The following is a 13,681-nucleotide window of genomic DNA, read 5'->3' on the forward strand; positions in this document are numbered from 1 at the left end:
AGTATGTCTTTCTGGCATTTTGCATTTCTTCATCCAGGTCTTAAGGTCATGATTGTTTTGGGTTTTTTTTAACAGATTTTGACAGATCTGTGAGTTAGTCTAAAAATATGCAGAAGTCTGAGCAATTCTGGGGCTCTTGCTGAAGGGGTATAACACAGATGATGCACTTGCAGCCAGGGGCTGGAGTGAATAGCTCATTACATGCAGGAAGACAGAGGAAGAGGAAGGAGAACTGATTGCAAGTCTTTCTTCTGTTTCTGTTTAGGTTGTTCATGCTGCTTTGTTCTCTGAATTTATTGGGCTGTGATGGTTCATGTCTCCAAAGACAGTTGGGCCACATGCCTGCATCCTTTGGAGCATCAGCCTGACCTCCTCACTAGATCAATTTGCCCACAAACCTGTAAAATTTGCATAACAGCTCCCCCAGAGCCCGTGGTTCCCAGTGCTGGGTTGTTGTCTGCTGACTTTCCCATGGTGTCTGTCACCTCAGGAGAGCACAACCAGATCTTCAGAGAGCCAAGGCAGAGATATGAACTGTGACTGCCAGTGCTCATGAGAATAGAGTCTATTGTTCCCAGCAGAAGAAAAATCCCTTCACCCAGATGTCCTGGCCCCATGTTTGAATAGTAACATTAGATGGACAAAGAGAGACACAAATTGCTCAGCAGGTTTGTTGTCAGAAGAAGAATGGTCTGAAAGCACTCTCAGGGATGAAAGCTGGCACTGAGACAGGAGGAGCCCTGTCGTGCCTTGTGGGAGAAACCAGGCTGGGAGGAAGAGGAAATTCTGCTTTCTTTTCCCTGTCACTTTGGTAGATTGTCTGTGTCCTAAGGCACAGCAGAACAGAGGCTTAGTTGAAGGGCTGACATTTAGGATACAAAGGAAAACGAATCTATTAATGTTTCTTGGGCATGGCTGTAGCTCAGCATTGCCTCTGCTGTTAAGCTGTCAGTCTTCTCTTCATGTGGGGAGAATGGGCTTGGCCAGGCCCACACCAAAGCCCTGGTTCATGGTGTGGTGCACAAGTGCCTGTGCAGCTGGCTGGATTCCAGACAGACTGCTCTCAAAAGCAGAGTGCATCCTGTGTGTGTGAGCGGTCTGAGGCACCTCTCTTCTCACCCTGCTGCCCTTGCAGCTCCCTGGGGGTTTCTCTGCCATGGTTTCCCTAACAGCATCATTAGCTCACTCCTCACAGGCCTTTGTCCTCTGCAGGATCAGCCTGTCCTCAGACAGCAGTGAACTCTCATTGCCTGGGACCCTGGGACACAGCTCTGCAGCTGGTTCATGCCCTCCTGGCCTACTGCAAGTGCTGTTCCTTGAGCTGTTTGCAGGACACTGTGTGCAGTGCTGCTGCTGAGCACTTTAGCTTGTGGCTAATGATGTGGTGTGGTGTAATCTGTTTGGGAGTTCTTTAATTATATTATTGTGGGTATATATATATATATATATATATATAAAATGCCATTAAATCTATATTATTTATACATAAATATAATAATATATTCCTTAATAATATATATAATTAATATAACATTATATAATATTATATATATTATATATAATATATATAATTATATATACAATTAATATAATCACTATATGAACTATATGAATATATAATTAATATATAATGTACATAATACAATTGATATATCAATGTATAATATTAATAATATTATGTGTTTATATTTTATTATATATGTATATAAATATATACATAAAATTTAATTATTTAATTATACTTTATTAAGTATACCTGTGGGCTGCACAAGGAACAAGGCAGGTTTGCCTGGGTCCTGAGCTGGGGAAACCCTGCATTTTTTACCATCCTGCTGGCTTTAGGCACCACAGGTACCCAGACATCTCTGTGTGATTCAGGAAGCACAGAGTGCAAAATCTCATGCTGGAGACAACATTTTAATGCTGGGCAGGATTTATCTATCTCTGTGCATCCGTTTGTCAAGTAGAGATGATGTGAGAGGTTGGAACCTCATGGAGTAGCTCAGGAAAGCTGGTTTCTAAACCCAGTTTTTGGGCTCTGAGTACACCTGGATGAGGTCTTAGTGCCCCAGGGATCCCCACATGTCAGGGATCTACATGAGACCTTCCTCCTGACATTCCTCCTGAAAGCAGATGATTCCTGAAGCCTTGGAGAGATGCTCAGACATTCTCTGGCAGCAGCAGCACCACCAGCTCTCCTTTTGTATGAAACAAAGCACTTTGCAAGGTAAGAAGGTCATGGGGCATTGGGAGGAGATGGGAAAAGCCAGCCTGATAATTAGGATGTAGGGGATGGTCTTGGAGAGATCTGCTGATCCCACAGGACAGCAGGACACTGCTGAGCAGTTTTTGGAGCTGTTTCCTTTTTCTGTTAAAAAATGTGACTTAAGTTCCTGGCTAATCTGTAGGCCCTTTCTCTTGTAAATTTTAATTACAAAAGAGTAAGTAGGTAAGTGGCTTGGGTCTCTAACATGTTCCCTTATTAAATTCACTCTCAGACTTGCCATGATTCAATCAGAAGCATTTAATGAGCCTGCACCTGATGGGAGCTCATTCCCTTAAGGCTGGGTCAATATTTGAGGCTGGCACAGGCACTGGGGAGGTGGGTCCCTGCAAAGCCAGCACTAATCCTGTCTGGCATCACAGGAGCTCAGAGGATGCTGTCTGTGCCAGCTTGTCATGAGTGTCTGGGCTGCTGCTGCTGCTAATGGAGCTCTGAATTACTCTCACTCTGGAGGATTGCTGGGTGAACTTTGCTGGTCCTGGGCCACTGCTGACTCCAGGAGAGAGCCTGAATCTCCTTTAAAAATGGGATTTAAGTAAGTGCCACGATTTTCACCCTCTTTAGTCTTACAGTCCCTCAGCAAGCAAACCCATGCCTGTTTGTTGTGAGTAAATGTTGGATGGCAGCTGTCCTGTAAAGGCTGCAGCAGGGAAGCTGGGGGTTGATCCCACTGTGCCATTCTCCCTGCAAAAGCCCAAAAGCCAAGGCCAGCCTGCAAGAGCTCTGCTGATGCTCCCTGTAAAGCCAGCTGGCTTCTTCACCTTCAACCCCCCTGCAATCTCACTCTGCAGTAGGAGTAAATTAATTTGATTCATACCTGAGACATCTTACATAAACATTCAGGCCAACTTCTCCACTGATACGAGGTAATTTTTTTTTTTCTTTAAAATCTGTCACTTCTCTCTTACTGGGGAATCAACATGCCCACTAGCAACCTTGGTGTGCTAGTCAGGAACACCCAGGGGCTATTGTGGGGTTCTGTGTATCCAGAGCAAGAAATGTGGAGGTACTTAAATGAGAAACTTGCTAAGGAAAATGGTTTGTAGCTGGAAATTTCCCTCCAGAAAAATATGGAATTCTGCTGGGGACACTTCAGGCCCCATGGAGGGCTGGCTGCAGTGTGCACAGGTGAGGATTGCACTGGGATGATTAACAAAGCAGCAATTTTATCAGCTGGAGCTGATACAGGGGTGTTCTAAAGCAGCTACAGGCAATGGGGCAGCCATGCTGGGCAAGGACAAAAGCAGCTGCTGCTGCTGTCCATTCAGTGCACAAAACCAGCCCCCCAAATGGAGTTATTTGTGGATTCCTGGGCTCAGAGGCTGACAGGCCACCAAGGAGCTCACTGGCAGGTTTGTGTCAAGGGGTCAGCTCAGAGAGGCCAGGGAGTGGGACCTGGCCAGGCATTTGTGCTGTAGTTCAGTGCCTCCCCAAGCTGGCTGTGGGAGTGAAGCCACAAAGAGATATTTCACAGATGTGCCTGCTTTGGTGTCTGTTCTGTAAAGGCCTCCACTGTTTTCTTTAATAACTTTTTTCTTTCCTTCCCAGCTAAAGCCCATCCTGGTTTTCCCTCAGACTGCAGCAGGCAGTAAGCTGCACACAGTTGCTATCTAGTGGCCAGAGGAAGGGAGTGGAAGGTTTTCCCTGCTGGTTCTGGGCAAGAGGACAGCTACAGAGATACAGAGATACAGGCAGGAATCTGTTATGTGTCTTCATGTAATTTGTCTGGGCAGGAATCTGTTATGTGTCTTCATTGTAAATTGGGGTTACTGCTGTTTTTCAGTGGGTTAGATCTCTGAAAATTGTTTTTCTTGATGGTGCAATCACTACTATTTAAGCTATCATTCACTGCAGTTGTAGTGTACAGTTCACTGCATAGCTAAGGATTTGTTGTAACTAATGGGATTGGGGATTTGATGTACTTGAAATCTATTGGAAAACAGAGCAGGGACAAGCCCCATTGCTGAGAAAACCACTGGTACCATAATATACTCAACATTTTATTATAAAACCCTCTAAAGAGCCACTTTATAGGTCACAGTTACAACAAAGGAAATGCCTTGAGTTAGGAAAACAATGGGGACACAGAGACATTGTTTAACATTTCTTGTTTGGGGAAAGTGTGTCCTTCAGGACTTGCCCGTGTTTACCATTCCCTCATGGAGGCATCCCAGCAGGAGCACTGAGGCTGACTGGGCTGTGAGGTGGAAAGCAGAGCTGCTCCTGCCCATGGCTGTCTCAGTGAAATGTCTGGACAACTCCTGGAGGATGGCAGCAGGGTGTATGTACACAGAGGGCATGGTGCTACACGGATATTCAGGGTTCAGAGAGGGGCTCTTGCCAGCTCTTCATGGGCCAAAACAAAACCTTCATGGAGTCTGTGGCCTTCTGGTGCTCTGGAGAAGGAAATCCCCAGGGTCCTGAACCAGAATCAGCAGTTTATTTGCATGATTTTTTCCTATGTGCAAAACCTTGCACAGGGCCCAACCTGCCAGCTGAGGCTCCTAAGGCCTGGCATTAGCAACTCCTCCCTCTGCACCACAGTGGGAACTAAAGAGTAAAAAAAATGGGAGCACAGTCACCTTTCTTGCTTCCAGGATACCCTGACCAAGGGTTTTGTTGCACCCTGGCTCTGTGGTGGGGGCAAGCAAGCCCAGAACCTGTCAGGGCATCCTCACTCACCCCAGTGGCAGCACCAGCTCTGGGTCTCACAGCCCTGTGCTCCCACACTGGCTGTTTGGCCTTTGTGTGAAGACAGAACAGCCCTTTAGAGCTGGTCTCAGGCCTGTCAAATATTTTCCAGGGTGAGGAAGGTACAGCATTTTTCCTGTCTGCCTTTACCTTGGCTTTGGTGTAGCCACAGGGCCCCATGGATAATCCAACCTGGGAACTGGTGCTGCTTTAACTTTTTTTGGGTTAAAACAGCTCCAGCCCCATCCATCAACTCAGTTTCTGAGCCTGGGCTCTGAAGGGCTATCAGAGGAGACAGGATGAGGAGTCTCCAGGCCATCACACTGTCAGCAGGTTACAGGGAGGGGAGGAGTGCATAGATTTCTGCCAACCCACTGCCACCCTTCCAATTTCAATGTCTCCAAGTTTAGCTGTTCCAAATCTCCAACCTCTTTCATTAGAAAGCTTGGCTAGGGTAGAGAGGGGTGGGCTTTGTGGGCCATACTGCCAGGGCCCAAAGGCTGTATCAATGAGCAGGAAATGAGGGTGACAGCACCAAGAGGTCCAGCAGAGCCCTGGCAGTGCAGCCTTACTGCAGTGGGGAGGGACACAGGGACAGAGGGATGGCTGCAGCTGCAGCTCTCTGAGGATCAGACACCACCACAGCTGGGGCAGCAGCATGGGGACTGCTTTACCTCCCCTCTCTTGGGAAAGGGGATCCCTGAAGGATCCAGCTTTCCCATGAAACAGCTGAGCAAGCCCTCAAATATTACTTTTCTTTTTTTTTTTTTTTTTTAACTTTTTTTTTCATTTTTTCCAGAACAGCCTCCTCAGGTGAAGTAAGATCTTCAAGAAAGCTAACTGAATCTGCCTGGCAGATCTTCTTTGCTCAGAGCTCTTGGTGCTGCCAGTCTGTAACACAGCTTACAGCATGAGAAGGTGAGCAGCTCAATATTCTAGCAAACCTGCAGCTGGTAGGAGATGCTGGCATGCATCAAGACACTGATTAAAAAATGCCCTGGACAGGCTGCTGTGTGCTTCTCATTTATATTTGAAGAATTGCTTACACGTGGGGATAGCCCTTGATTGAAGGCTGGATGAAATGCAGCTGAGTGATGACTGGCAGCAAGACAGGTTGACAACTTTATCAGGACAGGTACAAACTCACCAGGCTGAGGAACAGCAGAGGTTCCTTCTGAATCCACTACAGTCACTAATATAGAAACCTTAATAACTCATTGATAAACCTTCAGAGTAGAAATACACAAAACGCCCCCTATGTACAGTAACATTCTTGTTTACATCAGCTGGGTTAGGACTTTGATGGAAGGATTGCCACTGGCTGTTATTGTTTTAGCTACATGGTTGGGATTTGTCTGGAGAGAGCAGGTTCATGTGGGATAACTCTGATCAGCAGCTGTGACTCCAGCGCTGCCTCGGAGCCGCGGGCGCCACGTGGAGGAGGCACTTGGTGTGTGGTGGTGCTGAACACCCAACCTCCACGGACAGATGGTTGAATCCCCTGGGCCAAGCGTGGGCAATTTGAGTCTTTAGTCCATCTCTGAGCAACGTGCTTCTAACTAGCTCCCTTTTTCTCCCATTCCTGCCAAGGAAGAAAGGCAAATTAGTCAAAATGCAAAGCAGGCAACCATAACGTGCATGGGATCAACACGACTGTCTGGTCCCCAAGTGGTTTTGGCTGCAGGGTGGGTCAGGGATATTTTAAGTTATAAACAATGCATGTATTTATTCATTTAAATTGTAGGCAAGGCAAACACAGGTGAAAAGACTGGAGGAAAATCAGGCTGACATGTCTGTATTGTGTTGGTCAGGGGTGTTTCCCAGACATGGGACCCCCCCACAACCCCATCCCACCACAGCAGTTTGCTCCACTGCCAGAAGGAAAAGGCAGAGGCTGTCCCAGATGGATTTTCCAGCTGTACCTCACCTTAGCTTTCTGTAGGACTGTTCCCTTCCCCGTGACCATAACAGATAAGGGCCGGTTTTTTAAAGCCGTGGCTGAGTTGACCGGTGAGTTCTCTGTGCTGTTTGCTGGACTGGCACTTTTGGCCTGAACCTACAATAAAAATCAGAGAAATGGTTATGACTACAGACTACTGAGAGAGATTGCTGCCCTTTCCCATTATCTTCTAGTCACAGTGTCATCCCATTTGCACAGAGGTGCATTTTTTCAGTGACATGCCAATTTCAAAAATACACCAGGGGAGTTTGTGATGTGTTTGGGTTTTGAGGACTCTAGAACTAGAGATACAAAGCAGGGTGCAGGTGCTGGAGATCTCCATTTCATGGGAAACAAGTTCCCAAGAAGGAATTGAGATGCCTGAATCTCCTGCAAAAACCATCCCTTAGCTCAGCCATGTGCAGAAGGAGCTGAGTCCAGACCTGCATGGCTCTGGAGGGTGTTGCTCAAGGCCCTGCAGGAAAATACAACCACTCTCCTAAGCCCCATCCACCTTTCACTTCCCCATTACTGCTGTTACCTCATTAGATTATTATTAGATAATGTATATTATATATAATAGTCAATACAGACATATTAGCTATACATTCATACAAGATTGTATATTCATTCATTCATACAAGATTGCATATTACTCGTAATAATGATGCTATTATAAATTTTAAATCAGGCTGAGACTGTGTGCCTGCCTAGCTGCCAGAAAGCTGCTGTGCATCCCAGGGGTGCCCCACATACCCGTGGGGCTGTGTTCTCCAGGTGTGTGGTGTCCACTGCCGTGCCCAGTGTCACCGGGCCAGACTCTGCCTTCTTCAGGTTCTCCTTCACCTCCACCAGGCTCAGCTCCAGGTCCACCCTCTGGCTTTCCTTCCTTTTGCATTCTTCATCTATCTCCTTCAGCCTCTGCTCCAGGCTCTTGTCTGTAGGAAGAGGAATCTTGGTGCCTGCTGGGAACCTGAGGAGCTCCTGAGGGGAGCAGGGATCAGGGTATGGCCTGTACCTTTTCCTTGGGTTTTATCCCAAGAGGGACTGTGGCTCTTGCTGTAGTGCAATCTGGGTTATGTGGTTTGGCTCAAAGCACCAGGTTCCCCCCATCTCTTCTAGTCCCAGAAGGGCCAGGATCATTGCCCCCTCCTCCTCCACAGCCCCACCTTGTCTCAATTCCACACATCCCACCTTGCCCTGCCCTACCTGTGCTGCCACCAAGCATTTCCTTCAACTCCCGCCTCTCCTTGCGCAGCTGGGTGAGCTGAGCTCGGATCTCATCCTTCTCCTTCTCCAGCCTCTCCTTCTCCTCCGTGAACCGTCTCACCTCTGCCTCTGTCCTGTTCTTGCCCAGCTTGGTTTCCACTGCTCCTGCTGGAAACAGCCCACCAACAACAAGCTCAGTCAGGGGGGAAAAAAAGCAGGAGGGAGAAAACCTTTCCAAGTGCTTGGAAAGAAAACAGGGGAAGGTCTGAAAAATCATCAGCCACTAGAGTCAGCACAGAGACTGCTGGAGAGCAGAGGCAAGTTGAATCACAGGGCACCACCTCTCTTTAAACACCCTTGGGCCACCTGAGCAGCACACCCACCTGGCAGTGGCATCTTGGGCCGGTGTGCAGGCACCAGCTGGGGACTGCCTGCTGGAACTGGCCCCACTGGCACCTCGGGGACCACACTGCTCTGCTGCTGGCTCTGCATTTTGACAGCAGGCACCCGTGGCACAGCCTCCTCGGGCTCTGGCTTCTCTGGGTGTTTCTGGGAAGGAGAAGTGAAGTGGGATGATGAGGTGTAGGGAAGTGGCTCAGTGATTAAGCCTGGCCTGGTATCATGGTTTGGACAGTACCTGCTCCGAGGTCTCTGCTGCCTTAGCACAGGGCTCAGCTTCCTTAGCCATGGGGGCTGTCTCAGCTGTGCTCTCTGGGGCAGCCTTGGCAGCCCTTTCCAGAGATGGTGACCCGAGAGGGGAAGACTGACATGACATCTTGCCAGCACAGTGCAGTAAGGACTTCACTGGGGTGAGATCCAGATACACTCTGTCTTGATCCCCCTCCAGTTTGCTCTCACTCTTGGGTACTTCTTCCTGCAAAAGAGACCATCTGCTGCAACTAGAAGTACAAGAAACATCTCGCTGCAGAGCAGCACTATCTCAGGCAATCTGGAGTATTTTCCAAAAATCTTAGAGGAGCTAAAATGCCAGTCTCTGAGTCATTCCACAGAGGCCTTTTTGAAGTACTGAAGGAAAGGTCCCTCCTGTTTTCCTTCAATAGGTCTCTCTGATGGCAGCAGCAGCCCCATGCAAGGATATCACATTGTTGTACATCCAGCAACCCATGCCCCATTCTTTGCCTTTCCTGAGGTGACAGTCCCATTCCCAGCATGACCCATTGTTCTTGTCCTTTCACACAAGGTTTGCTCTTACAGACATAAAAAGGAATTTTTAAAAGGCTAGTATCCAAAAAGCCCACTATCACCAAATAATCCATACTGTTTGCTGATGAAAAATGAGGAATTTTATCCCAGCTGCCTGAGGATCCCTACAGCCCCTTTCTGGAAACCTCTCTCCCATTCCTTAGCAACTCCTCTCCACACTTGGTTCTGCTCCATTGCAAAGGCCAGGATCTCCCCAGGGGCTGGGAATCCCCCCTTTCACTGCTGGAGACTCCCCATGCCCAGCTGTTTGCCGTGGTGCCCCCAGAGCTCCCTGCAGCTCTCTTACCACAGGCAGGTCTGGCAGATCCACGTCGTCGTAGAGCTCGTCCTGCTGTACCCTGCCCTTGGGCAGGTTGTCAATGTAGGCATTGGGCTCAGAGTATTTCCTCTGCATTAGCCTGTGAACAGGACATCCCATCAGGGGGACTGGATTTGCTCCATGGCTCTGCAGTGCTGCATTCTGAGACACCTGAGAACACCAGTGCTGAGGTCTGGGCAGCCAGATGCAGGAGAGAAGGCAGAGCCATACAGAGCAGTGGGGTCACTGCTGCTGCTGCTGCCCCCTAAGCAGCACCCACCAGAGTGGGGCTGTACTTGCCCTGGGCTCTCTCCTTCCTCACCCAGCCCTCAGCCACAGCAGCACTGTCACAGACACATTTTATGAAAAATCCTTTCCTTAGGCCTTTTTCTCCTGAGAAGCTGAGAGGCCTCAGGAACAAAATGTAAACAATGGTTATCTGCTGCTGTGGAATGCAACAGGTGGATCTGTGATTGGACTCATGTGGTTGTTTCTAATTAATGGCCAATCACAGTCCAGCTGTCCAGACTGTCTTGGTCAGTCACAAGCCTTTGTTATTCATTCTTTTTCTATTCTTAGCTAACCTTCTGATGAAATCCTTTTTTCTATTCTTTTAGTATAGTTTTAATATAATATATATAATAAAATAATAAATCAAGCCTTCTGAAACATGGAGTCAACATTCTTGTCTCTTCCCTCATCCTAAGACCCCTGTGAACACCGTCACACAGCACAGTCACCCTGCCCCAGTGATGGACTGGGTGGCTGAGAGCCCAACCTGCTTTTGCAACAGTCACTCAGGCAGGTGCCCCACACAAGCTGCAGCTCAGGAAGTGCTCTCCTGTCCCAAAATAAAGTGACTGAGCTGCAGCTGTGAATTCACCACCTATTTCCACGGCAGCCACCCTCCCACAAGCGGAGAGCCCCCTACTCTGGCTTGCTTTCCCTCTACCAGCCCCAGCCCATTACCAGTGACATACAAGAAGGAATTCTTGGCAGCGCTCACAATGCAGGAAACCCTGTCAGCATCCACGTAATCGTAGGTGAATTCCTCTGGGTCTGTTTTCGAGCCTGACTCCGACAAGAGGAGGCCCAGCCAGTGGCCCATCTCCTCTGAGGACTTTGCCTGCAGGGTGATCAGACAGACAGGACAGGCTGCAGCAGTGGTTTCTCTGCACTCACAGGGCTGATGCTGGCTTAGGTTGGGTAGGGAAGCATGCTGGCAATCCCCTGGGTATTCATAATAAAACTTAAAAGTAGGCTCTTAAAGGCTGCCTTAAAAGTACAGCTCCATGCATGGACTGATTCAAAAATTTGGCAGTTACATAAATGCAGCTCTTTTCTCTGCTCCTTCCTAAAATTTCTAGTCAGCCTGCATTTTCCTTTCAGAGGGGATCAACTCAGCTGTCTATAAGAGTAAGAGAAGTCTCTGGGGCTGGAGATGCTGGCAGGGAGCAGCTTGGGGTGAGGAAAGCCTGCGGGTTTTATTTTGCACCAGCAGAGTGCAGCAATGGGATTGCCAAAACAGAGGCAAGGAGACCCGAGCCTGCGAGGTCGCAGAGCACAAACCCTTGCACGGTTCTTTGCAGAGGAGAAGGGAAGAGTTTAGTGCATCAGAGTCCATTGCTTTAACATGGTCAGGACCCAATTCCCAGCTGCAGTGAGCAGTCTGACATTTTGCAACAGGAAGAGTTAAATTCTGTGCCATGAAGTCAGCTCTAGCACACAGCCACATGCACTTCCCAGTGCAGGGGACTGCGCCTAAAGCAAGAAGAAGTTGGCTGATGCAGCCACTTTTTGCACTGATTTGAGGAGTCAGAGCAGTAACCACAAAGTAAAATTCAGGGCAAGTGAATTTATATATACACTTTCCAAACTGGAAAGTATATTTTAAGCTTTCAGTCTGTTTTATTTAGCAGAGACTTCAGTCCCTGGGAAGCCTGCCAGCCAGCCAGTCCACATAGATTGAGTCTGACATTGAGTCTGACATCCCAACAAAATACAGATTCTTCCATTCACAAAATCTAAATTTTCCCAGCACCTCTTCTTCACATCTGTAATTGGGCAAAATTTTTTAGATACAGACAGACCCTGAATCAGAAACTAAACAAAAACATCTTCCAGTTTCATGGTATGCCCTCAAAGTCAGTTGTTTAGCTATAAATATTCCACCCACTGGAAAAATACAGGAAATTGCTCACATTGTCCACCTCCTACTATAACCATGCTGTCGTCAGAGAGAAGTAAGATTAGAGATAAACAGTCCTGGATGCAGGCAAAGGAAAGTAACAGATGGAGATGAATTCACTTGCACTTTCAGGGGCAGATCTGTGATAGGCTTACTTGGGATGTGTGCCCCATGGCTTTGGGGCTCTGCTGTCAAAACATGAAGTTCTCTGTTCCTCCTAACCACAGCCTTAAATCCTTAAAGTGGCATTGTTCTCATCTAACATTAACCATCTGCAATGCACTCCAGAGAACTTAATTATCCAAGGTTATCCTGCAGTGGGGGAAGAGATGGGAATCTCCAGAGGACCCCATGTGCCCCCCTAAGATGAGTGCCTAAGATGAAGACTGAGGTGCCAGCATCACACACAGCCTGGATTACCAGTGAGGTGGGACACAATTCTAGGTGACCACAGGCAGATCAACCAAAGCCCTGCTCTTCAGGTTCTGTTTTGTTGGACTGATGTTCCTCTGGAGCTTTCTCAGAGATAGACACCCTACCTCCAAAACAACCCGTTCCTCCCCGTTGTGCAGGATGCGGAAGGAGTAGAGATGGTCAGGGCTCGGCTCTGGGATGATCTCACAGCCTGCCAAACTCAGGGGCTGCTGAGCCAGCTTGCTTCTGTTCCTGTCCTGGTAGAAATGGAGGTGCCCATCTTTTATCTGACACCACCGTGACTTCCACTGGCTGTTCACCAGCACATTCAGGTAACCTGCAAGCAATCACAGCTCATTAGACACATTTTCCATTTAATCCAGATTAATTTGTGTGACAGCCTGGGGATGTCTAAGGGGTAAGTTATGAGAACACCACACAACACAAAGTCACAGGCACCAATAAAGGCAAAAGCACAAAGACAAGCTGTCCTATCCACACAGAACAGGGTGAAAAGGGTAAAAATCTTGAAAATGAGACCCTTGAAATTCAGGATAGCTTTGGAGCAGCAAGTTGGCTGCAGCTGGTTGGACAAAGTTCGTCCCAGGTGGTAAACACAAACTGACCCTCACAACTCTCCCTGCAGGCTCCCACACCCTGGGCAGCACAAATTCCCTGTGTGTGCATGTCTGGTTACCCACCCTTCCTCTAGGGTCACCTTGAGAGCCACAGGCACCACAATCTGTATGGATTTACTGGCAGGACCACCTGGCACAGGCACGTTTGGGGAAGATGGTGCCTGGTGCTCATCCTGCCCTGCACACTGAGATCCAGCCCTGTGGCAAATCCCTGCAGAGGGACTCATGCTGCCCACTCACTTGAAGTCTCCAGGGATCTCTCTGGGCTATCCAGGGAGCTGGACTTCTTCCTCCCAAGGTTCATCAGGTTGCTCAGTTTCAGGCCAGTTGTGCCCTTCTTCTTAACTACCAGAAATGAAAAAGACACATGTGTGGCTTTCCCAGCTCCCAGCCTGCTGCCCCACCCCACACATACCCCTTTGCAGAGAGCAAACCTGTGACTTGGACAGGCTGGAAAAGTCCAAAGCCCAGGGAGTTCAGGATCGAGATGGCACCAGTAAGATCAGTTAGGGATCTGTGGAAGATGCTAATCTGTGTTGCTTTACATGTGGGGTGGCTCTGACCAAAGGCCAGTCACTGCAGGAGCACTGGGAGGTGCTTGCACAGCTCTTGCTGGGCATTTACCAACCTCCCTTCACTTTCCTACACCACAAACAATTTAATTAAGAACCATTACCCATTAACATTTACTGTATTCAAGTCTCATCCTCTCTAAAAACAAGGACACAAGGTGGGAGGGGGAAAAGTTTATGTCCAAAGACCCTCGTCAACATTCTCCTACTGAGCACATCAGTCA

The 13,681-nt window shown here is 48.2% G+C and overlaps 1 protein-coding gene across 3 annotated transcripts in view; it reads right to left on the reverse strand.

The window, feature by feature from the left end:
• Window positions 1-5,753: 5,753 nt before the first annotated feature.
• AFAP1L2 (actin filament associated protein 1 like 2) overlaps window positions 5,754-13,681 on the reverse strand; it is a 64,949-nt gene continuing 57,021 nt past the window's right edge. For all 3 annotated transcript variants that reach the window (XM_030951555.1, XM_030951554.1, XM_030951556.1), the window contains 10 exons: window positions 13,126-13,230; window positions 12,373-12,584; window positions 10,626-10,771; window positions 9,634-9,745; window positions 8,761-8,997; window positions 8,507-8,672; window positions 8,124-8,291; window positions 7,671-7,852; window positions 6,903-7,031; window positions 5,754-6,557 (listed from right to left, as the gene is read on the reverse strand). In XM_030951555.1, the coding sequence (XP_030807415.1) occupies window positions 6,531-6,557; window positions 6,903-7,031; window positions 7,671-7,852; window positions 8,124-8,291; window positions 8,507-8,672; window positions 8,761-8,997; window positions 9,634-9,745; window positions 10,626-10,771; window positions 12,373-12,584; window positions 13,126-13,230 (1,484 nt within the window). In that variant the 3' untranslated portion in view covers window positions 5,754-6,530. The remainder of the gene's footprint in view (window positions 6,558-6,902; window positions 7,032-7,670; window positions 7,853-8,123; window positions 8,292-8,506; window positions 8,673-8,760; window positions 8,998-9,633; window positions 9,746-10,625; window positions 10,772-12,372; window positions 12,585-13,125; window positions 13,231-13,681) is intronic.

This window comes from Camarhynchus parvulus, chromosome 6 (assembly GCF_901933205.1).
Source record: "Camarhynchus parvulus chromosome 6, STF_HiC, whole genome shotgun sequence".
Taxonomy (NCBI): Eukaryota; Metazoa; Chordata; class Aves; order Passeriformes; family Thraupidae; genus Camarhynchus; species Camarhynchus parvulus.